At 36.1% G+C, this 23,932-nt stretch overlaps 1 protein-coding gene across 1 annotated transcript in view; it reads left to right on the top strand.

Moving 5' to 3' along the window:
• Nucleotides 1-620: 620 nt before the first annotated feature.
• LOC109677105 (alcohol dehydrogenase 6-like) overlaps nucleotides 621-23,932 on the top strand; it is a 33,342-nt gene continuing 10,030 nt past the window's right edge. The window contains 10 exon segments of the mRNA XM_074041111.1: nucleotides 621-626; nucleotides 1,147-1,248; nucleotides 8,193-8,267; nucleotides 8,269-8,332; nucleotides 9,500-9,587; nucleotides 9,703-9,808; nucleotides 9,811-9,927; nucleotides 10,094-10,339; nucleotides 10,841-10,976; nucleotides 14,733-14,867. Coding sequence (XP_073897212.1) covers nucleotides 621-626; nucleotides 1,147-1,248; nucleotides 8,193-8,267; nucleotides 8,269-8,332; nucleotides 9,500-9,587; nucleotides 9,703-9,808; nucleotides 9,811-9,927; nucleotides 10,094-10,339; nucleotides 10,841-10,976; nucleotides 14,733-14,867 — 1,075 coding nt within the window.

Here is a 23,932-nt window from a genome sequence, read left to right as displayed (position 1 = left end):
TTCTTTCTCCCCAAGTTCTTTTCTTCCTCATCCTTGCTATTTGATTTCCTATCTTCCATTTTCTTTCTTCTCAATATTTTCCATTTCTTGCTTTCCTTCCTCTTCTTTCTTTGAATGATGGGAGTGTGGGAGTCACTCTTGGGTACGAGGAAACTCTGGTAAACAGTCTATACTAGTGAACAGAGGAGGCAGAGGAGCTCTCACTTCTGAACCAGCCAGAGGAAAGATTCAGCAAGCTAAGCCCTCCACAGAAACACCAAGCAAAGTAAGTCATATTTTGTGTGACTCTTGAAATGCATTACAATATATAATATTATTATACTATATTATTAAAGACTGTGGGAATATATGTGTACAATATTACAAAAACAAAAGTATTCCTGGTAACATATAAGTAGACTTTTAAGAAACAAAAATCAAAATTGTGATAAAATTAGAGCTATTATCATTTAAAGAAGCAACTTAGCCATTTCTTCTGTAAAGTAGAAAACTTCTTTTATTAAGCTGAAATTATCCTTCAAATATAGTCACCTACTAATATAAAAAAAGCCTGAACTATTTAAAGATTTTAGATGAAAATGCAATAAATGAATAAAGGTTATAAGACATAGGAACTAAGAATGAAGGTAAGAGAAAATGTTCTACATTATATTTTACTAGGATAAACTTTGGCTAAAGAAGGAAAAATGTTTTTTGTTCCATTTCCAAGAAAATAATCAACTTTTTTATAATCTTCTTTGCATTTATGAATTCTAATCTTTTGTATTTTAAGTAAAGAATGACAATTGAAATAGTAATGCAGAAATTTAGACTCAGAACAATAAACTTAGTTCCATAGGCCACTTGTCCAATATCAAAGTCACAAGATTTTAATATCAATGAATACCAATCAGATATCTGGGCTTTAAAAAATTAAACAAAGACTGCCTACAAAATATACATCACCGGTTTCCCATTATAACATTTTATAGTATTCAGAGATGTGAAAATATATACATGTGATTGTTCCCAATGAGTGATGTAGATGATGTGGATTTCAAGGGATATGATGGTCAGTATAGCAGTTGTGAACTTAACTATGTCTCACCTGATTTTAGTTTAATAGCAATAAGCCCACTTCCTCATTTTACCTTTACGTACATGTAGGTTATCACATGCCGAGCAGCCATTCTCTGGAAAATGAATGCCCCTCTGTCCATTGAGGAGGTCAAAGTTGATTCGCCAAACGCTGGTGAGTTTTGGATTAAGGTAAATACAAATGAGTCTTTTAGACAAGATCAGGTGTGAACTGGTGGTATGGCCATAGATTAAAGGAGTGTCTTATAGGCATGAATACAGACGTGTGTTTGTAATGATTTTATAATTTTAGGAAAACAAATGGCATTTTATCCTTAAAGACTTCCTATGATTTACCAGATCCATATTACCAGTTACTCAGTTGTAGAGCTGGGCAAGCAGAATCATCAGAAAACTTGAAAACAAATTACTAGAGACTATAAAGTCTGAGGAACAAAAATAAAAATGAAGAAAAATGAATTTATCACTGGAGAACTATGGAAGATCGACCATTAAACATAGCAGCATATGAATGATGTACATTTTAAAGGAGAAACAGAGAAGGCAGAAAAATAATGGACACATAATTGCTGAAAACATTTCCAAATAGGCTGAAATTAATCTATACATCCAAGAGACTCAATGCACTCCAAGTAGAAAAAAGCTCAGAAATCCATACCTAGAAATAGCAGAGTCAAAGGCTATGTTGAAAGCCACAGACTCTTCCCAGTATTTCAACAACAAAAATTCATGGACAAATTCACTTTGTGAGAAATCCAGAAATTAATACGAAAGCACATCCAGGGAGAATGTGAAACCAGATTCACTCCAAACTTTTGGGGAGATTTAGGTCATCTTTTAAGAGAGTCTACCCTTGAAACAGCACCATGCTATTTCACAAGAAACCCTTCACTCCCAGGTTCACCAAAGAAGGAAGGGGTTGGTTTACATGTTCAGCTATCCCAAGTTTTCCAAGGAGATTCCCCAGAAGACTGCTTTCTGTCTTTTCTTGTTGAAGCCTTTGATGGGTCCACCAAAATCTAACCACCTGATGGGTAATACCAACAGCATCCCAGGGCTAGAAAATGCTATAGACCTACTCCCTGCTTGGCACAGAGTAAGTGGGTGAAAAAGCCCAGCTTTCAGCTTCCCTCTGGGAAGGGAAAGACTTGATCTATGGCTATGACCTATGCCTACAGCTTCTCTGAACCTTTACAAAACACTGGAATCAGTTTCCCACTCCTGGAGCTTTGACAGGTCCAGTGAAGTTTAGTCTCCTGTGGAGAACCAAGGTGGCAGCTTGTGCTTATAGATAGCACCAGTCTTCCCCGCTTCTCAGCACAGAGTGAACAAACAAACCCCACAACTTCTTGCTCTCCATGGGGTAGGAAAAGAGTTGATAAAGGCCTGCAGATTCTCTATCTTTAGTGATTGGTAAAGTCTTTCTCTGTACAGGGTCAGTCCACAAAGACTTGAAAGAAACCTGCTTTGTCTGACACACAGAAAGCAATGCAGAGAGTCAAGGAAACTTGATAAGGCAAAGATGTACCAGACAAAGCAACAAGATAATTTTCAAGAAATTGACCCTTATGAAATGGAGTTATATAACTTACTTGACAGATAATTTGAAGTAACTCTCATAAAAATGCTCACTGAATTAAAGAGATCAATATATGAACAAAATGAGAATTTCAACAAGGAGATAAAAAAATCATAAAAAGTACCAAGCAGGAATTGTAGAGCTGAAGAATCCAATAACTAAAACATCTAGAAGGAGTCGACAGCAAAGTAGCTCAATCAGAAGAAATGCTCACTGAGCTCACAAAGGCAATTAGAAACACTTAGTCAGAGGAACAAAAAATCCTGAAGAAAAATTAAAAGAAATTATGGGATAGCAATAAGTAGGTGATTTTACAGATATGGAAATCCCAGAAGGGAAAATAAACTAGAAAACTTGCTAAAATATGATTATGTGGGAGGCAGAGAGCAAGAGGATCACAGTTTGGGGCCATAGTAGGCAAAAAGTTAGTGAGACTTCCATCTCAACAATGTTGGGGATGGTGTACAAGTCTGTAGTCCCAGCTCCCCAGGAGGCAAAGGTAGGATGATTGCAGTCCACAGCCAGCCCCAGGCAGAAACAGGCAACCCTATCCAAAAAATAACTAAAGAAAAACAGGATTAGGGACATGGCTCATGTGATAGAGTGCCTACCTAGTAAGTGAAGGCCTTGAGTTCAAACCCCAAGACTGCTAGAAAAATGGAGAAGAGAGGACAGGGAGGGGAGGGGAGGGGACGGGAGAAGAGGAGAGGAGAAAAGAAAAGAAATCTGGGGAAAGAAATAGAAGAATAGATCCAAGAACACAAAAGACACAAATAAGATGAACTCAAAGATCTGTACTGACACACATTATATCAAACTGTCAGAGAGAGAAAGAGAGAGACTGACAAAAGGGATTAGTCACATACAAGAGAACCTCCATAAAGCTCACTCTTTTTCTACAGAAAAAAGATACATACAGGAGTAGATCTAAACTGTTGCAATAATAATGAAAGTGTACATTTGATTGAACTTACATTGTTAACTTAAAATAGACTATTATAACAATAATAATGTATAAGTCCCAAGGTAAACACACACATGTACACAATACCAATAGAAGTTACACTAAAGAAAAAGAAATCAAAGCACATCAATACAAAGATTAAGCAAAACACAAGGAAGGTAGCATAAGATGAAAAGTTACACTAAAGAACAAAACTGTCTCTGCTATTTGGGAAGCATAACTAGGAGGCTAATGGTCAAGACTGACCTGGTCAAAAATGCAAGATCCTTCCTTCATCTTTCCCCACCCACTAGTACCTACCCCCTACACACACACACACACACACACACACACACATACACACACACACACAGTGCCTATTTTGTGGTCCTGGTTTTCATAATTAATATTTGAGTTGGTGTTCAAAGGCATGTCTCATTGTATGCTCGCTGTGGGTATGCTTTGCTTTGGTCTGTTTAATCCCTTTGATTACTCTCCCTGACCCCTTTACCTCTCACACCCCATTTTTCAACACATCCTCATATCCTCTACCTTCACATCTTGTGGTATGTGATATTACTGTTGCTCTATCATTCTTTTTTCTTTTCTTACTTTCCCTGAGTTCCATAGAGTAGTTCCACTGTCACAAACATGTTCTACAACTGAGTTTGTATATATGATCATGCTTGTTTTTGTGTATATGTTTATCGATGGATCTATTTTCCACATATGATAGAAAACATGTGTCTTTTGTGTTTCTCATCCTGGCTAAGTTCATTTAACATGGTGTGGACTTCATATACCTATATAAAACAGAAGTAGAAAACCTCTTGCAATTGTTTTAAGTGAGGTGGGGAGAAGACTATTGGGGAGAGACAATGGGGGAATGAAAACAACATACAATATAAGTCTAATCAGAACTGTCAAATGAAACCCCTCTGTATCATGAATATACACTAATAAAATTTATTTTAAAAAAATACAAAATCCTATTCCAAAAATAACCAAAGCAAAAATGGATGAGAGTGAGGCTCACATAATATAGCTCCTTTCTAACAAGTAAGAGGCTCTGAGTTCAAACTCCAGTACTCCAAAAAACTGAACTAGGAGATATGACAATTACAGATACATAAGTAGCTAATGTCATAGCACATAAATACATACTACAAACATTGAAAGAAATGAAGCCAGAAATAGATGACAGTAATTGAGTAGAACTCAATACCTTACTCTCCATAATAGACAGAACATCTAGACATAAAAATCAATTCAGAAACAGCACAACTGAATGACACTACAAATCAACAAATTTATACAGAACATTCCATCCAATAAAAGCCAAATGCTTAGTCTTCTCCAGTGTGCACTGATTATTCTCCAGGATCTGTGACTTATCAAGTTACAAAAACGGTCTTGACAAATTTAAGAAAATTTAAATCATATCAGTGTATTTTCAGACAAAAAAATGGACTAAAGCTAGAAATCAATAACCAGAGAAAACTGGAAAAATCACCAATATGCAGAAATTAACATATTCTTGAACAACCATTGAGCCAAAGAAGAAATCAAAGAGGAAGTAAGAAAATATCTTATGACAAATGAAAATGAAAACACAACATACCAAAACTTACGGGATGCAGCAAAAGCAATACTAAGAATTAGATTCATAGCAACAAATGCTTACAATAAAGGAAATAGCCAGGCATGGCAGTGCACACCCAACTACTCGAGAGGTGGAGGCAGAAGGATCAGAAACTCAAATCCAGTTAGGCATTAGCAAAACCCTATCTCAAAAAAAAAAATCAGTAAGTAAAGCAAAACAGCCTAGAGAATAGCTGAAGCAAGTTCAAGGCCCTAGTACAAAAGGAAAGGAAGGGAGGGTAGGAGAAAGGAAGGAGGGAAGGAAGGGAATCCAGCAAACACGTTAGAGCTAATAAATAAAGTTATAGGATACAAAATCAACATTCCAAAAGCAGTTACATTTGAATACACACAACAGTGAACTATCTGAAAAGGAAGTTAGGCAATCAAACACATTTATAATAGCACAAAAAACTGTCAAGTACCTAGGAACCAACTTAACTAAGAGAGTAAAAGATTTGTATACTAAAAACTGCAAAGCATTTAAAAAATTAAATGAGGCACAAACAAATGAAAAAATAGCCTATGTTCATGGATTGGGAGACTTAATATGGATAAAATGTCCACACTGCCCAAAGTCATTTACAGAGTCTATGCAACCCTATCAATATTCCAGTGTCATTCTTTTTAAATAAGACAAAAAATTTAAAAATTTACATGTAACACAAGACTGCAAATAGTTAATGCAATCTTGAAAAACAACAAAACTGGAGGAATCTTACTTCCTGGTGCCAAAATAGACTACAAATATACAGTAATCACAATGTGGTGCTGATATAATGACAGACATACAAATTAATGGAACAGAATAGAGACCAGAAGTAAACCAATACATATACAGTAAACTGGACTTTGATGAGGGGGCCAAGAACATACAGTGAAGAAAGATAGTCTCTTCAATAAACAGTGTGGGGAAAATTAGATATCCACATTCAACAGAATAAAACTGGACAGTATTTCATAAAATAACAAAAGAAACAACTCAAAATGGATTAAACACTTGAACATAAGACCTGAAATGTAAAACTACGGGAAGGAAACACAGAGAAAACTTCAACACTGCTCTTGGCAATGATTTCATGAACATGACACCAAAAACTGCTTCTTTGCCTTTGGGTAAGAGCAAGGGTAAAAGTAGACAAATATTGCAAATAACTAATAGGTGTGGCAAAAAGTGACTAATTATTAGGGAAATGCAAATTAAAACTGCATGAGGTATTACATCACATCTGTTAGGAGGGCTATTATCCAAAAAACGAAAGATATTAATTATTAGCAAGTTTACAGGGAAATTGGAAACCCTTGCATACTATGGGAATTCAAAATTATGTACCCACAATAAAAGTAGTATGGAAATTCCTCAAAAATTAAACCAAGCAGTACTATATGATGCAGAAATACCACTTCTGGATATTTATCCAAAATATTGAAATAAGTATGTCAAAAGGTATTTGCAGTCCTCTGACTATTGCAGCACTATTCACAATAGCCTAGCTGTGGAAACAACTTAGGTAACAATCAACAGATGAATAAAGTTTGCTACACACACATATATACAGATATATGTGTACTATTTAGCTATTAAAATGAAGGAAACTATCATCTGGGATAACACATATGAGTGTTGAAAACATTCTGCTAAGTAAAATAAGTCAGTCACTGAAAGACAAATAATGTACGAGTCTAGTTATATATGTTATCTGAAATAACCATAAACACAAAACCAACAACTAGAAAGTGATTTCTAGAGCTAGGAAGAAGAGAAAAATAAGTTTAATCAGCCAGCATAAAGTTTCAGTTAAGCAAGTCAACACTATTTATTGAACAGACTGTCTTTTCTCCATTGTATATTCTTACTTCATTTAAGCCAGAGTTAATAAACTAGAGATCTATTGTGTCTTATTGTACCTAAAGTCACATAATGTATTATATGTTTAAAAGTTTATTAAGAGAACCAACTCATATTAAGTATTTTTGCCACAACATAATAAAATAAAAAGACAAAGGCAAAGAGAAAAATCTTGAAAGCACAAAAGAAAAATAATATAACACATACAAGGGAACCCAGGTAAGACTAACAATTGACGACATCAAAAACAATATGATTCAGAGGTCAATATAATGACATATTCAAAGTAGTTAAAAAACTTACCATGAAAGCCTTGTGTTTTAGCCTCTTCTGCTGGCAGGCAGAGGAAATGCATGGAGAGAATCCAAGACATTATCACCCACAGCTTCCTCCCATTTGAGTACATGTATCAAAACAGACCCTGAAGTTCCTGTTGGTTGCTTTATCACAAGTCACAGAATATAAAACTCTTCTTGGTAAACAGCCACAAAATCATTTAGTGGTGTTTGTGATACTAAAGTGGTTCAGGAAAAATTATAAAGACAAAGACAAACTAATCACTTTGGTCTTTCGTTTTCTCAAGTAGCTGTACTTTTATATGGACACAATAGCACATTAAATGTTTAGCCCAAGCTTTGATGAATATATTCTGTCTCTGGACTTGGAAATGTGACATTTTCTGAAATATTTGATAGTTTTATGACAAGGCATTTTTGTATTGTTGTGTTGGGTAGGCGATACATTGTAGCACTTACAAAAGTTCATATAATATAGCAAATATATCATATTTGAGTTCACCCCCTCCATCATTCTGCTTTATCCTCCCCTCCCCTCATTCCTGGAATAGTTTCAACACTTATCTTTTTTCACTCACATGCATGTGTACACAGTATCTGCACAATATTCACCCTCCCACACCTTTTCCCACCTCCTCCCTGCCACCACTGGTACAAATCTCCCCCTACCTTTCCAGGCAGGACCTGTTCTGTCCTCCTGTTCTACAATTGTGTAAAAGAAAAAAATGAGGTTTTGTTTGTTTAACATAGCTACATAGGGAGTTTCAACAAGGCATTTTATTTTTCAGTCATTTAATCCCCTTTCAGATTATATCATCTGGACTCTGTGGTACTGATATGCACATTCTGGAAGGGAAAAACGAAGTACAGTTTCCTGTGATTTTTGGGCCACGAGGGAGCTGGAGTTGTAGAGAGTATTGGAGAAGGTGTAAACAGTGTGAAGCCAGGTAGGTGAATGGGCAAAATATGGAGTCAACTCCTTTCCCAATTCAGTCTCTTATTCTTCAAAGGTACCATAAAGAGAGCAGAACGTCATCATGTATTGACAAAACATTACATTGCATGAACACACCAGATACAGTTCAAGAGGTAGGCAGCTTAAGATTCAGAGTCCTGGGTTGGGGATATAGTTCATTTGCCTTTTATGTTTAGGACCCTGAGTTCAATCCCCAGAACTGCAACAACAACAACAAAAAGTCTGATTCTTCTAATTTTGTGTTTGACAGAAAGGACTAAAGGGAAAAGAATAATTCTCTACTCAATTTTGTTAAGATTACCTCAAGTCTATCTATCTCCCCAAAATTAAACTAAAAATTATAAATATATATATAATATATCATAATTTAAAATATGTACAATTAAGAAACGGTATCCGTACACACACACGATAATCCTTTAAATTGTCTGCAGTAGGCATCATCTGTAGTAGTTTCCTCCAGATTTGTATTTATTTTTTCCACATTGCATACATTCATATTTCAAACACTTAATAATATTGCATGGTAGTCTAACAAGAATCTATGTCATAGATATTTTATGCATAATTTATGTTGGGGAAATATAAGCTCTGGCAAAATAAGTGATCTAATTCAGTTTATTTAGTTACTTAATGACAGAACCAGAATGAAGGACACAGGGTACCTTTCCTCAAATTTAGACTCTTGTTTAGTAATATACTATCTCATAAAGAGTATTAATTCTAGTGTTAACACTGGTGTATTAATTCATTCTTTTAACAAATATTGAAGTATATACTAAATGCAAACTCTGCCTTTCTCCTGGGATAGAACATTGGCTAAAATAGACAAGCTTTATATACCACAAATATGGATGTCACTCTTAGATATAGTTTTCTCTTACTTCAATGTTAGTAGAAACTCATTGCTACTAGTTACATAAATTTCCAAATTCTTTTGGGAAGGTCCATTTATATTAAAGTTGATTTTATTTTCTTTCCAAAATGAAATGATAACTAACCTCAAAAATAATAACTTTCATTATAACAAATTGATCACATCTTCTATAAAAATTTTTTTGTCTTGTAAACATGATCTTATTTGTATTTCATATTTCTGCCCAGGCTGGTTATCACTTTCTTTGTTCTTTTTCCTTAGGAGATAAAGTCCTAATGTTCCCTCTTCCACAGTGCAGAGAATGTAGCTCTTGCTTGCATCCCAAGGGAAACTTGTGCTTGAAGGAAAAGTTAGTTTCCATTTCTTTGACTAAGTTCACTCATTTTTTTTCACTTGGTATAGGTATTGATGCAAAGCTAACATGCCTTATATCTTTTTTGTCACTTTTTGTATCTGTGGAACAGTATGATATCTCCAACTGGATTACTGTTAGATGGAACCAGCAGATTTACCTGCAGAGGAAGGAATATTTATAATCTTTATGGCACCAGCACATTCACTGAATACACCACACCGTGGTACATGAAATCGCAGTGGGGAAAATCGATGATGCCACTCCTATGGATAAAGTCTGTATCATGAGCTGTGAGGTGCCTACAGGCTTTGGAGCTGTGTTTAACACAGCAAAGGTAAGGGTGGACTTCAGTGCATTTTCAGTGACTAGCCACACAACAGCAAACCTGGAACCATGTAGTCAGAGAGTTCCTCCCATCACTGATAAAATCAAAGGGATTTTTTTCTTTCCTAACAGTCAGCTTCAGATACCTAACAGAAGCTTCTCCTCTGGGTTTACAGGTCACCCCCGGTTCTACTTGTGTGGTTTTTGGACTTGGAGGAATTGGCTCAGCCATTGTCATTGGCTGCAAAGCCTCTGGCGCCTCTAGGATCCTCCCGGTTGACATCAATGAGAAAAAGTTTCCCCGGGCAAGAGATTGCCTCAACCCTCAGAACCTTGAGAAGCCTGTCCAGGAGGTGGTGAAAGAAATGACAGGCATTGGTGCTGACTTTGCCTTCAAAGCCACTGGGCTTATTGATACAATGGTGTGTGGTCTTGGGGCTCAGTGAGGGGTTGTTGCCTGTTAACATGCAGGTACACATTAAATTAATTTCGTAAGGACATAAAATTACTATAATTTTATTTTTGTTTTGTTTGGGGGGCATCAGAGATTTTTAGTGCTAAGCACACACTCTTTCACTGAGCTACATCCCTAGCCCTGATGAAATTCTATAATTTTTAAACTAGCATTTTAAGCATGCCTTATGTAACTTTCAGTGTGTTGAGCTTTTAACATACTTTATCCCATCTAATTTGTATTTTATATCATCCTTACAGTTTAAGTAGTGACAGTATCATTATTTTAAAGACTGAAAAAGTTAATCATACGAATTTAAGCAATTTGCTCACAATCTGATATAAGTGTAATATACACTATTCCATTATATATTCATTCTCCAGTATTCCTTCCCTGAGAATATGTCTTGGGATTTGAGTCTGAAAATGGGAAGCAACTGAGAGACTAATCAGTCTGTTTCTGCTATTAGGTTGCAGCTTTGGAATCCTGCAACTTGAGCTATGGAGTTTGTGTGAGTATTGGAGCATCACCCACAAATTTAAAACTCTCCTTTGACAAAATGCTGATTCTCTCTGGGAGAACTCTCAAAGGTGCCATGATGGGAGGTAGGTCTTTCAATTTTCTTTTGCCTTTGCCATAAACCTAGATACTCTGCATGTTCCTTGGCAAGAAATGAAGGTGAGGGAGTTAGGATAAAGCAATACTGTATGAAAGGAGATAAAAGACAGAGTGTCAAAAATAGAAAAGCATATCACATAGGTGTTTGTTTACTGGAAGAGCAAAAAAGTTGAAGAGTTTAATGTGACTTATAAGATGTAGAAGAGTCCCATTTTAGGTGCCCTGATAGTCCATAATGGATAGAAGCCATGATACACCTTTGGACCACTCCCCAGTACAGAATAAGACTAGAAGAAAATATCACTGTGCTGACCCCTGATTCTAACCTTAAAAATTACCATAATTTGCTATTTAATAAAAAAGCAGACAACTAATGTGGGGACAAATTTGAATCTCCTTTTCCCAAATTCCTCCAAATTCCACACCCATTCCTCCTACTCACACCCAGTATGTTTCTAGAACTCCACTGCCAAAGAGAAATTTTTGCAACAATGAAAATGTTCTATTGGTGTTGTGTCCCTAGCAGTAGCCACTGGCCACATGTGACTACTGAACACTCAAAGGGTGCCGAAAAGGGTGCCAGTTGAGGCTGGAAGGCCATATTTCTATAATGTTTAATTTTACTTATTTAAATTTAAATGGCCATATATGACTAGTTATATATATGACTCATATATATATTTACTTATATATAATTATACATATAATTATGTACAAATATAATTATGATTATAGAATTATATACTTATATAATATAAAATATAATTATAATTACTATTATATAATTATATACTTTATATATTATAATACAATACAATTATATGTATATGATTGTATAATAATTGTTATATGATGCATTATATATTATATATTAGAGTCATATACTTATATATATATATATATAATAATTGTTATATGATGCATTATATATTATATATTAGAGTCATATACTTATATATATATATATATATATATATATATAAAAGTATATACCTTATTAGACAGCACAGATGAGACTATCTTGTTCTCTGGCTTTAGCTGGAATGTTCAAATAAGATAACTTAATTTGAGGGAACTATGGTATGGAGGTTAAAAACATGTTTTTTGCTGTCAGATTACTAAATGTGCATGTGTCCTTAAGTTATTTAAATGCCATAATTCTTAACCACATCTTCTGAAAAATAGGTCAAACAATAATTTCTTATAAAATATAGTGAGAAGTAAATGAGAAAAAAATACAAGTAAAGCATTGGGCAAATAAGTTGACATAAAATAGACACAAAATAAGTGTTTGACTGAAGCGATAGCAATAATGGCAACAGTAGCACATTGGCCCAGACAAAAGATAAGAAGGAAGCCACACATATTGCAAAGATGACTGAAGGGATTTTGGGCCTTATTATTTTGAAATATCTGGATTTCCTTTCATTTACTCATTTGTGCAGCTTTGTATAAGTTGATTGAATATAATTAAAATTGAATTGGGACTTAGTTATGAAAATGCTAGAGAAAATATACAGAAAAATAGGTTTGCCATTGGCCAACTTTTCATTGTAAAAGTTTCTTCTTTCAAAAACTCAAGATGCTTGAATTTTCCAACTTGAGTAAATCTCAATTTAAAAATTAAGCACTGTTTTTAGTTGGTCTGATGATGACAATGACTAAGCATAATTGGGATTGATTTTTCCTCATGGTCACCATCTGTATTAGTTCATTTTCTTTCACTACCAAAAACCATGAGCTGAGCATGGTAGCTTAGCCAGAGATAGGGAGGATTATGGCCAGCTGGGGCAAAAGTTCACAAGACCCCATTTCAACAAGTAGAAATCAGATTTGGTAGTATATGTCATCCCAGCTACCCAGGAAGCATAAAAGGAGGATTATAGTCCAGGCTGGCCAGAGTATAAACGCAAGACCTATCTCAAAAATAAACAACACGAAAAGGTCTGAGGGTGTGGTTCAAAGGGTACAGTGCCTGCCTATCAAGAATAAGGCCCCAACTTCAAACCCCACTAATGCCAAAATTAATTAATGAATTAAAAATAAAGTGAGGCTGAGTAACATTTTTTTAAAGGAGGTTTGTTTGGCTCACGGTTCTGGTCCAAGTTGAGGGCCTATATCTGGTGTTGGCCTTTGCACTGGCAGAATCCCAAGGCAGACTAGGGTATTACATGGCAAGAAATAAGGGACACATATGCATATGTCTTCTGGTGTTTTCTCCTCATCTTATAAAGCCACCAGTATTCATCAATTAAAGTGGTAGCCTCCACCTTAATGACCTTGTGGAATCCTAAGAAGTTCCCAAGTCTCCATCTCTAAACACTATAATCAGATGAAGTTGCTGCTGTCTTGATACCGCACACAGGGAATTAAATTTCAATTCATTAACCCATGAGGGACATACTCAAACAAAGCCCAAGCTATAGTGTCATCCTTACCTTCATTAGAGGAAATTTATTCACATCTTCTAATAGTCCTCATCATGTACTTGCCATACCTCCTTGCTCCTCACTATATGTAAACACATTTGGGAAAATCACTGGAAGGTTCTCATTCTGGATGGAAAAAGCTCTGATGGTCTATTCCTTTTACTCACTTTCATGTGAAGGTTAGTTTTGCCACTTTCTAGATGTCCTTTAGCATTTTAAATTATACCCAAGACTTGCTTTAATCCAGTAAGATAAGATGACAGACTCATGGACAGCAGCTCTGAAAGAAGAGCCTAAGAGGAAGACCACACAAGGAAGCACCAGGATTAGTTAGGACGCAGAAGGAATGAAGTGGAAAGGCCAGAGCTTCTCTGTGATTTTATACAGGAACAAACAGACAATGCATGTTAGGCAAACTGCATGAGTTTAAAATCATAGTTTGAATAATTTCCATGGGTACTGACCACATGGGTGGTCCCTAGTTATCTAGTAACAGACCTTGAGGTGATTTAAGACGGGACACTGGCCCGCTGTCCATGTCTGAGTGGGAAGATGTTGGAGGTAGGTACCTGGTGTTGGTTGGTTTGTATACTGAAGCTGAGCTCCTAGGCAAGGTGTTTGCTATCTCTAGGAATTAGTTAACCTTGTTCCTCCGCTTGTCTAAAGGGGTCTCCACTAGGCCAAAAGTGTTAAAGCATTATGAAATATAGAAAAGTGAAAAACACAACTGATACAATCAGTAATAAAAAATTTAAACTCTCTAAACCCCAGCCCCACAAAGTTATAAAAATGGGGGAAACAGCCCTATGTCTGCTTTACTCTTGGTGATGAAATAGTAAATGGGATCGAGGCAGGTACCAATAGCACCTATTACAACTACTCTACTGTACCACCCTCCAAAAGACTCATACCAAATTGGATATATTTCTGATGTTGTAATGCTAGGTTTATGAAGCAGATATATCTTGAGCCTTACATGGAGGGAGTCAGGTCACTCACATAAACCAGCTGGAGGGTGGTAAGTGGACACAAAGGAGAGCTGTGGGCTGGTGAGCTATGATCATGACAGCATCAAGTCTGCTCCCACAGTCCACTAGGCTCACACATCTAGGGATCCTATGACTCTGGGTGACCTTAATACTTGTGAGCAACAACTGGATTCTGCTATGCAATAAATTGCTTGCATTGATACTTAGGAAAAGGATCAAAGGGTGAATAGTCTTTATAAATTTTATACATAAATGGGTCATTGGATTTCTTTGGTTAGTTTTGATATTTTTCAGGTACTATTACTTTTGTCATTTTCTTCTGCAGAGTATAAAACTAGAGATTCTATTCCCAAAATGATAACTGACTACATAAACAAAAACATTAATGACCCACTTATAACCCCTAAGTTGCCTTTTGAAAAAATCAATGAGGCACTTGAGTTGTTCAAATATGAAACTGGTGAGTATTTTTGTGTGTGTGATGTGTGTGTACAATGTGTCTTTGTGAAGTATCATGCATATGACATACTAACAAGGATTCATACATAGGAATCCAGAATCTTTGAAAACTGAGAGGGCTCAGACCAAGTGTGAAAGTAGGCAACTGTGGGAAAAGTTTTAGGGAGCAGCAACAAAAGTGCTTTGAATCCACTGAGAGGAAATGCAAAAGTTGAAATGATTACTTCAACTTCAAGCAAGGGAGAACATTTATTTATGGGATGGTCATGTTTTTAGAGTTTAAAAGCACATAGAAAGAACAGAAAAGCTGCCATTTCTGCTATTCACATCAGCTATCACTAACAAGTTGTGACTACAAATGAACCTCAGATATTAAACAGTGATCTTCCCCACCTTGAAACCTAATTCCAGAACTTGACTGTGGGCGAAGGTATTTCATCAACTTAGTGCTAAAGACTTCACACAATTTAGACGGCTGAAGTGAACTATCTGAAAATGTTGCTTTTTAAGTTTAATATGTGAGCATTGGGTTGACAATTACTTATAATTTAAGAAAATTATACTTTGGCATCAATGCTAAGAAAAAAAATTAACCTTGTTGTTACACTAAGGTTCTTCACTCCCCCAAACCCTGCCCCTCAAAGGATGATATAAAGCTTTCCTATCTCTGAACATTCACAGTAGTTCCTCATCCTGGGCCTCATCCCTGCCCATACCCCACCTCAACCAAATTCCGTGTCTCTTTAGCTCATACACATTGTCCAAAGTACACTGTAGCCAGGCCTTCAAGCTCCCAGAATTCTAGAATGCGTATAGTCCCTCTCTGCTCCCATTTCACCCTCTGCTTGTATTTTTTTTTGTAGTAGTGGGATTTGAACCCAGGGCTTCATCCTTGCTGGACAGGCACTCTACCACTTGAGCCACATCTCCAGTCCCTGTCTGATGAATTGTTGTATATCATATTTTTAATTACAGCTGCATTATCAAGTAAAATTCCTCAAATATGGAAGTTAATTAGTAAAAAAATTATTTAAATGAGTGGATAAATAGTACATTAATGAGCAAAATTCTCCATATAAATGCATTGAGAGTAGATTTAGAATACTGCACACATCTACGGAATTCACCAATCAATATACAGTGCCCAATATATGTTACTCTTGCTGATGGAATTTGGTTTGACCACTATTAAGGGGATAATACCACAGGAGATGAGGAATAAAAGAAGGAGATACTGACATATGAAAAAGGATATGATTATTGGCCTCAGGCGGCCATTTATAATTATTAAACAGAAAGGAAGTCTGGAAATCCTCTGATTCCCAGGAGACCAGTGAGTGGCGATCCAAAGAGTGAGCAGAAATGACAGAGGGAGCCCTAGAACTCTACCTTATTGTCTCTGCTTCATATTGTTAAAATAGATCCTAAGATTGCCAGTTTCCTAGTGGACTTGATTCTAGAGACATTTAAAGGAAGGGGCAGGAATGAAAGTAGAGATAAGAAGTGGGGATGAGTGGATAATTCTGTCTCCTACAATAATAATTGAAGTACCTGGATTTGTAAAAAGGGTTGCTTCAATATTTGAACTCTTTGTGTTTCAGCATCTGTTGTGTTCTCTCATTTTGAGATCGCAATGAAGACGGAGCATGAGTGTCCTCAGCAAAGCTCCTCTGTGCTCTTCACCTCTTTCATTGACTTCATTGCAATACTTAGAAACAAAAATTGGAAAGAGGATACTTCCAGAATTTTAAGAAATGAAACTATTGTAATAAAATTAATTCTTCTGAGACTTATGCTTACTTTTTATTCATTTATTCACATGTGCATACATGATTTGGGTCATTTCTCCCCTCTGCCCCAGCCCTCACACTCTCCCCCCAACCCCTCTCGATTGAGACTTATGTTTTTATTTCAGTCTAATTTTTGAAGAGAAGCAGGAATTCATTTCTGATGGAATGAGGTTTTTATCTATATTTATTAAAACCTTATAGTATGGTATTCTTCTCCATCATCTTATCTGTTGCTGTGATATGTTGCCTTTTTGGACAAGTATAAGGAGGTGGACTGACTGATCTTTGAGTATGAGCTTGACATGGATTGGGACAAAGTATCCTAGTTGCATGGTATGGAAGGCGATTGCTAACTATGCTTCAAAAGTACTAAAACTATCTGACCTTAATCTTAAAATCCTTTTCTATTTCTCCTCCATATGCTGCCTTTCACAGGGTAGGCCTACAGTCTTGGAGTGAACCTCAGCCATTCCCTTTCCCTACTTCATTTCCTCAGTTTATGAGTGAATAGGTAAATGCCATATCGATTGCTGATTTCATCTTGTATGAAACTGGCTACAGTTTTAAGATACTAATTCCGTCAACTAAAAATGGAATGAAAGAAGAGTATTTGGCAGGATTCAAGCAAAAAAAAATCACCATTTAAAATCCTAAACAATAGTGTGGAAACAAGGATAACAAAGAGATAGATCTATTTTGACTAAAAACTACATTACATAAAAAACATTACTGGTTTGAAAGTTAAATAAATGCAAAATAATATTCAACACACATCCTGTTAAGTGCACATTTGAGCTTCAACAAGTTTGTTTACTGTGGTGACAGAACTAGGAAAAAGGAAGCCTACTATATGGCAGAAAGAAAGCTTTTAGATAATAACTCACAAAACACCACAGAAAATTGTCATCCAACTCCTTTCTATGCCAGCAAAGTCTGGTGGGGAGTGGCTTAGATATTAGACCTCACTTCTACTAACCCCACTTACCATGGTGCTGTCAGAGAAGACCAAGGATCTGGGAATTTCAACCCCACAAGGTAGTAATAAGCTCTATCCTGTAATGTGTGGAATCTGAACTTCCTTGACCATCCAGCAATAACAAGGTGCCACAGCCCCCTCCTGGATGACATGGTGTTAGGAGAGGCCTATTGAAAATTCAGAATTTTTATCACAACTCAGTAATAATAAAGCCACTCCAACCCCCAACCTATGCCCCACTCCCATGTTAGTAGAAGCCCTGTGGTTAGCAGTAAGAATGTATCCCCACATCTCAGAACCAGGGAGGATTTAGTGAAAGCCTAGTGTGAATTATATTTCCTATATCTGGTCAGAAATAATGAAAACTCCCCTCAGGTAGTGACAAAGGCAGAGTTGAACACCTAAATAACTACCCTACTTGACAATAATAAGGCAGTATTGCTTTCCTCTGCCAGAGCAGGTAGTTTTCCAAAGAGGATTGAGGAAATAGAACCAGCTAAGACAGGGCTTCCTGGAGTCAGAACATTTCTAGAACATGTACCTCAAAACATTCCATTCAAAGGAGACCAAATTGAATTAGATCCATCCATGGAGCAATTTATGTAGAGGGGTTTTGTTGAAAACAGTAGAGCAATTGATCAGCCATTAGTGGAGCCTAACAGCTGCGTGTCATCAGGGAAAAAGACAAAGTCACAGCCAAACCACTATCATCTTAGTATGAAAACAAGCATACCCAAGCCTTCAACCTTTGTGCGGCAACATAGGCTTCATGGGGGGGGGTGGTAAGTGGGACAGACTTTACTAAAATAAGATACCCAGTTTCTAAAAATATAAGCAAGCAAATACCAATAACAATGCCCGTCAATATACAGTGTCATTAGAAAACATTATCTAGAATTTCAAGCTCCCTATAAAGAAATGCTCTGACAAGGAGCATGCATTCTGATCCATATACCAGAGAAAAAGCAGACAACAAAAGAGAAAAGGTTAGATCAAGAAGAATTAACTTAGAAGGTAACACACATGCACAGGAAATTAGTGTGAGTCAACTCCTTGTATAGCTATCCTTATCTCAACTAGCGAAAACCCTTGTTCCTTCCTATTATTGCTTATACTCTCTCTTCAACAAAATTAGAGATAAGGGCAAAATAGTTTCTGCCAGGTATCAAGGGGGGTGGGTGATAAGGGAGGGGGTGGGGGGAGGGGGGAGAAATGACCCAAACATTGTATGCACGTATGAATAAAAAAAAAACTACTTGTTAGAGTGACCAGACGTCAGATGTAACGAACAATCTAAGTAGCCATTGTAAATATTTTGGAACACTACAGAAAATCACTCATTTTAGCATTCCTTTTCATGTAATTGATAATCTAGAAATTCTTGCTGTCAACTAATTAGTAAGTGATCTTCCTTCTCATTCTTCTCTAATACTTTATTTTTCTGTAATCTCTCTTTTCCCTTTTCATCCATTGCCTGTCTTCAAACTGCTTTTCTTCTCACTTACCATCTTTGCTCTTGGTCTTGTCCTTTACCACCCTCTCCTGTTAGGTCACATTCCTTTCTCTCTTTTACTTTCAATTATACTCAACACTTCATATCTCTCATTCTCCCTATGTTGATGTGAAATTATTTAATAAATTTTAATGTCATTCAGTTTGTGAACACTATACTCAGACCAGTTTGACGTGCTGCGGAGTCAAAGACATTCATTCAGATACACCCATAAAGCACACAGGAAACTAGAAATTCATCATGAACACCTCAGGAAAAGTACGTTACATTTAAAAAATATAGAGAGATATAAAAATAGATATCATCTATCTTCTATAAACATATATATAACTTTTTATGTATATCATTGAGATATATATGTGTATACATCATCATTAGATATCAAACAAGTGTGCATGGAAATAAAATTAAGACCTTGTTTTCTCCAATCAGATTATCAACTATTTTTAGTGATAATATCCAGTGTTTCTGGAGTTATGGAAACACATGTACCACTGATAGGAAATAATTTGCTGGAAACATTTTGGGTAATTGTATCAAAAGCTTTGATAATTTGTCTATCATACGGAAGTTTATTTCAATAAAATAATTACATATGTTTTTAAGAGGCTAATAGTAGTATTATGTTAGAGTGTAACATTGGGAATAACATATATCAAAAATACTAGGAAACTAGTAAGTTAAGGTATATTAGTTAACTAGGTCCTAAGTGGTCATTAAAAATTACCTGTAAAATACTCATAATGCTAAGTGGAAAAGCAGGACTCAGAATGATCAGACAAACATACGTTATATGCATAGAAAATATAGGTCTATAGAAATTGTTCTACAATGTTAACAGTGGTGACAGCAGCTAACTTTCCTCCCAGTTTTTTATTCATTTATTAATATGTGCATACAGTGTTTGGGGCAATTTCTCCCCTCAACCCCCTGTCCCCGTCCTCTCCCTCCCACCCCTCTTGCTTCCAGGCAATTTTGTTGAACAGAAGACATAGCAATAATAAGAAAGACATACTGCTTTTGCTAGTTTGAGATAAATATCTATGCAGAGAGATTCCTAGCATTGCTTCTATGCACACGTGCATTACAACCTGAATTGGTTTATCTCTACCTGACCTCCCGGTCATCTTCCCATAGTGACTTCTGCCAGTTTTAGGTTTCTGCATTAGCTCCTCTGCAGTGGGCACATCAAACACTTTCAAGTTTTGGGCTTCCTACCTTTCCCTGTTTCTCCTGTATGTGTCCTCACCTTAGCATGTGACCCATGTCCAATAATATTACTGCATTTGCTTTAGGTTTAAAGTCCATATATGAGGGAAAACATGGGATTTTTGGCCTTCTGAGCCTGGGTAACTTCGCTTAAGATGATGTTCTCCAGTTCCATTCATTTACTTGTGTATGACAAAATTTCATTCTTCTTCATGGCTGAGTACAATTCCATTGTGTATAAATACCACATTTTCTTAATCCATTCTTCAGTAGTGGGGCATCTTGGCTGTTTCCATAACTTGGCTATTGTGAATAGTGCTGCAATAAACATGGGTTTGCAGGTGCCTCTGGAGTAACCTGTGTTGCATTCCTTTGGGTATATCCCTAGGAATGGGATTGCTGGATCATATGGCAGATCTACGTTAGATTTTTAAGAAACCTCCATGTTGTTTTCCAGAGTGGTTGCACCAGCTTGCATTCCCACCAGCAGTGTACAAGGGATCCTTTTTCCCACATCCTCACCAACACATGTTGCTGGCGGTGTTTTTGATGATAGCTATTGTAACAGGGGTGAAGTGGAATCAGTGTGGTTTTGATTTGTATTTCCTTTATGGCTAGAGATGGTGAGCATTTTTTCATGTTCTTTTTGGCCATTTGAATTTCTTCTTTTGAAAAAATTTGGTTTAGTTCAGTTGCAAATTTCTTTATTGGTTCATTGATTTTGGGGGGAGTATACTTTTTTAAGTTACCTGTATATTTTGGTTATCAGTCCTTTGATGTATAGCTGGAAAATATTTTCTTTCACTCTGTGGGTGGTCTCTGCAATTTAGAGACCATTTCTTTTGTTGTGCAGAAGCTTTTTAATTTTAGTCCCATGTTTCCATCCTTTGTCTTAGTTGCTGTGCTACTGTGGTTCAATTGAGGAAGTACTTGCCTATACCTATTGTTCCAGAGTGTCTCCTGCTCTTTCATGTACTAACTTCAGAGTTTTGGGTCTGATATTAAGGTCTTTGATCCATTTTTGAGTTGATACTAGTACAGGGTGATATACATGGAGCTAGTTTCAGTTTTTGAAGCAGATAATCACTTTACCCAGCAACATTTGTTGAAGAGATTGTCTTTTCTCCATCGTATGCTTTTTGTTCCTTTATCAAAAATAAGGTGGGCATAGCTGTGTGGATTCATATCCAGATCCTCTACTCTCCTCCACTGGTCTTCATGTCTGTTTTGTGCCAGTACCATGCTGTTTTTTATTGCTGTTGCTTTGTAATGTAGTTTGAAGTCAGGTATTGTGATACCTCCAGCATTGCTCTTTTTGCTCAGTATTGCCTTTGCTATTCATGGTCTGTTGTGTTTCCAAATGAACTTTAGGATAGATTTTTCAATCTCTATGATGAATATCTTTGAGATTTTGATGGGAATTTCATTAAACATGTGGATTGATTTTGGTAGTAAAGCCATTTTTACTATGTTGATTCCACCAATCCAAGTGCATGGGAGATCTTTCCACATTCTGTAGTCTTCCTCAATCTCTTTCTTCAGTGGTTTATAATTCTCCTTGTAGAGGTCACTCACATCCTTTATTAAATTTACTCCTAGGTATTTGATTTTTTTTGAGGCTATTGTAATTCAAATTATTTCCATATATTCTTTCTCAATTTGTTCGTTGTTGGTGTTTAGAAAAGCTAATGATTTTTGTAAGTTGATTTTGTATCCTGCCACCTTGCTGTAGCTGTTTATGGCATCTAGGAGTTTTTGTGTAGAGTTTTTGGGTCTTTAAAATATAGGATCATGTCTTCAGTGAATAGGGATATTTTGACAGTTTCTTTACAGATTTGTATTCCTTTTATTTTTCTTCTTGTGTAATTGCTCTGGCTAGGAATTCCAGGACTATGTAGAATTGGAGTGGGGATAGTGGGCACTCTTGTCTTGTTCCTGATTTTAGGGGAAATGGTTTCAGTTTTTCTCCACTAATTATGATGTTGGCTTTAGGTTTATCATATATAGCCTTTACAATGTTGAGGTAGATTCCTTCTACTCCTACTTTTTCTAGAGCTTTTATCATGAAGTGGATTTGGATCTCATTAAAGGCTTTTTCCACATCTATTGAGATTATCAAGTCTTTTTTGTGTTTCCTTCTAATAATGTACTGTATTACATTTATAGATTTGTGTATTTTGAACCACCAACTTGGTAGTGGTGAATGATCTTTCTGATATGTTGTTGAATTTGGTTTGCCATTATTTTATTGAGGATTTTTGCATTAATATTCATTAGGGAAATTGGCATATAGTTCTCTTTTTTGGAGGTGTCTTGGCCTTGGGATGAGTGTGTGTAATACTGGCTTCATAGAATGAGTTAGGCACTGTTCCTTCCTTTTATATTTCATGGAAAAGTTTAAGGATAGTTGGCATTAGTTCTTTAAAGGTCTGATAGAATTCAGTAGAGAATACATTACGTACTGGAATTTTCTTTTTTTGGGAGACTTTTTATTGCTGCTTCAATTACATTTTGTGTTATAGATCTATTCAGGTGGTTAATATCCTCTTGATTCAATTTTGGATGGTCAAAAGAAATTTGTCCATTTCTCAAGATTTTCAAATTTATTTGAATATAGGTTCTCAAAGTAGTCTCTGATGATTTTCATGGTGTTTGTTGTTATCTCCCTTTTTGCATTTCTGATTTTACTGATTTGGTTTTTTTCTTTCGTCATTTTAGTCAGGTTTGCCAGGGATCTGTTAATCTTATTTATTTTTTCAAAGAACCAGCTTTTGTTTCATGGATTCTTTGTATGTTTTTTTTTCCTATTGCATTGATTTCTGCTTGTTTTGGTTTTTTCCAGGAGTTTGAGATGTAGCATTAGGTTATTTATTTGAGATCTTTCTGAGCTTTTAATACAGCTCTCATGGCTATAAACTTTTCTCTTAGGACTGCCTTTGCTGTGTCCCATAGGTACCAGTAGGTCATGTTTTCATTTTCATTAACTTCCAGGAAATTTTAATTTCCTCCATTATTCCATCAATGACCCATTGATCATTGAACAATGTGTTGTTCGGCCTCCAATTGTTTGCGTGTTTTTTACAGTTGTTTTTATTGTTGATTTCTAGTTTTAATGCATTGTGATCAGATAGAATGCATGGAATTATTTCTATTTTCTTATATTTGCTGAGGCTTGCTTTGTGCCCTAAGATATCATCAGTTTTGGAGAAGGTTCCATGAGCTGCTGAGAAGAATGAATATTGTGTAGAAGTTAGATGAAATATTCTGTAGACATCAGCAGGTCTTTGATCTATGATATGATTTAGTTCTATAATTTCTTTATTGATTTTTTGTTTAGATGACCTATCTATTGGTGATGGGGGGTATTAAAATCTCCCACTATCACTGTGTTGGAGTCTATATATGTTTTTAGGGCCTTCAGAGTATGTTTGATGAAATTGGGTGCATTGACGTTGGGTGCATATAAGTTGATAATTGTTATTTCCTTTTGGTGTATTTCCTCTTTTATTAATATGGAGTGTCCTTATTTATCTCATTTGATCAATGTAAGTATTGCTACCTCTGCCTGTTTCCGGGGC

The sequence above is a fragment of the Castor canadensis genome, chromosome 9, assembly GCF_047511655.1.
Source record: "Castor canadensis chromosome 9, mCasCan1.hap1v2, whole genome shotgun sequence".
NCBI lineage: Eukaryota > Metazoa > Chordata > Mammalia > Rodentia > Castoridae > Castor > Castor canadensis.
The sequence above is the reverse complement of the archived record's forward strand: the minus strand, read 5'-3'. Positions and strand labels throughout refer to the sequence as shown.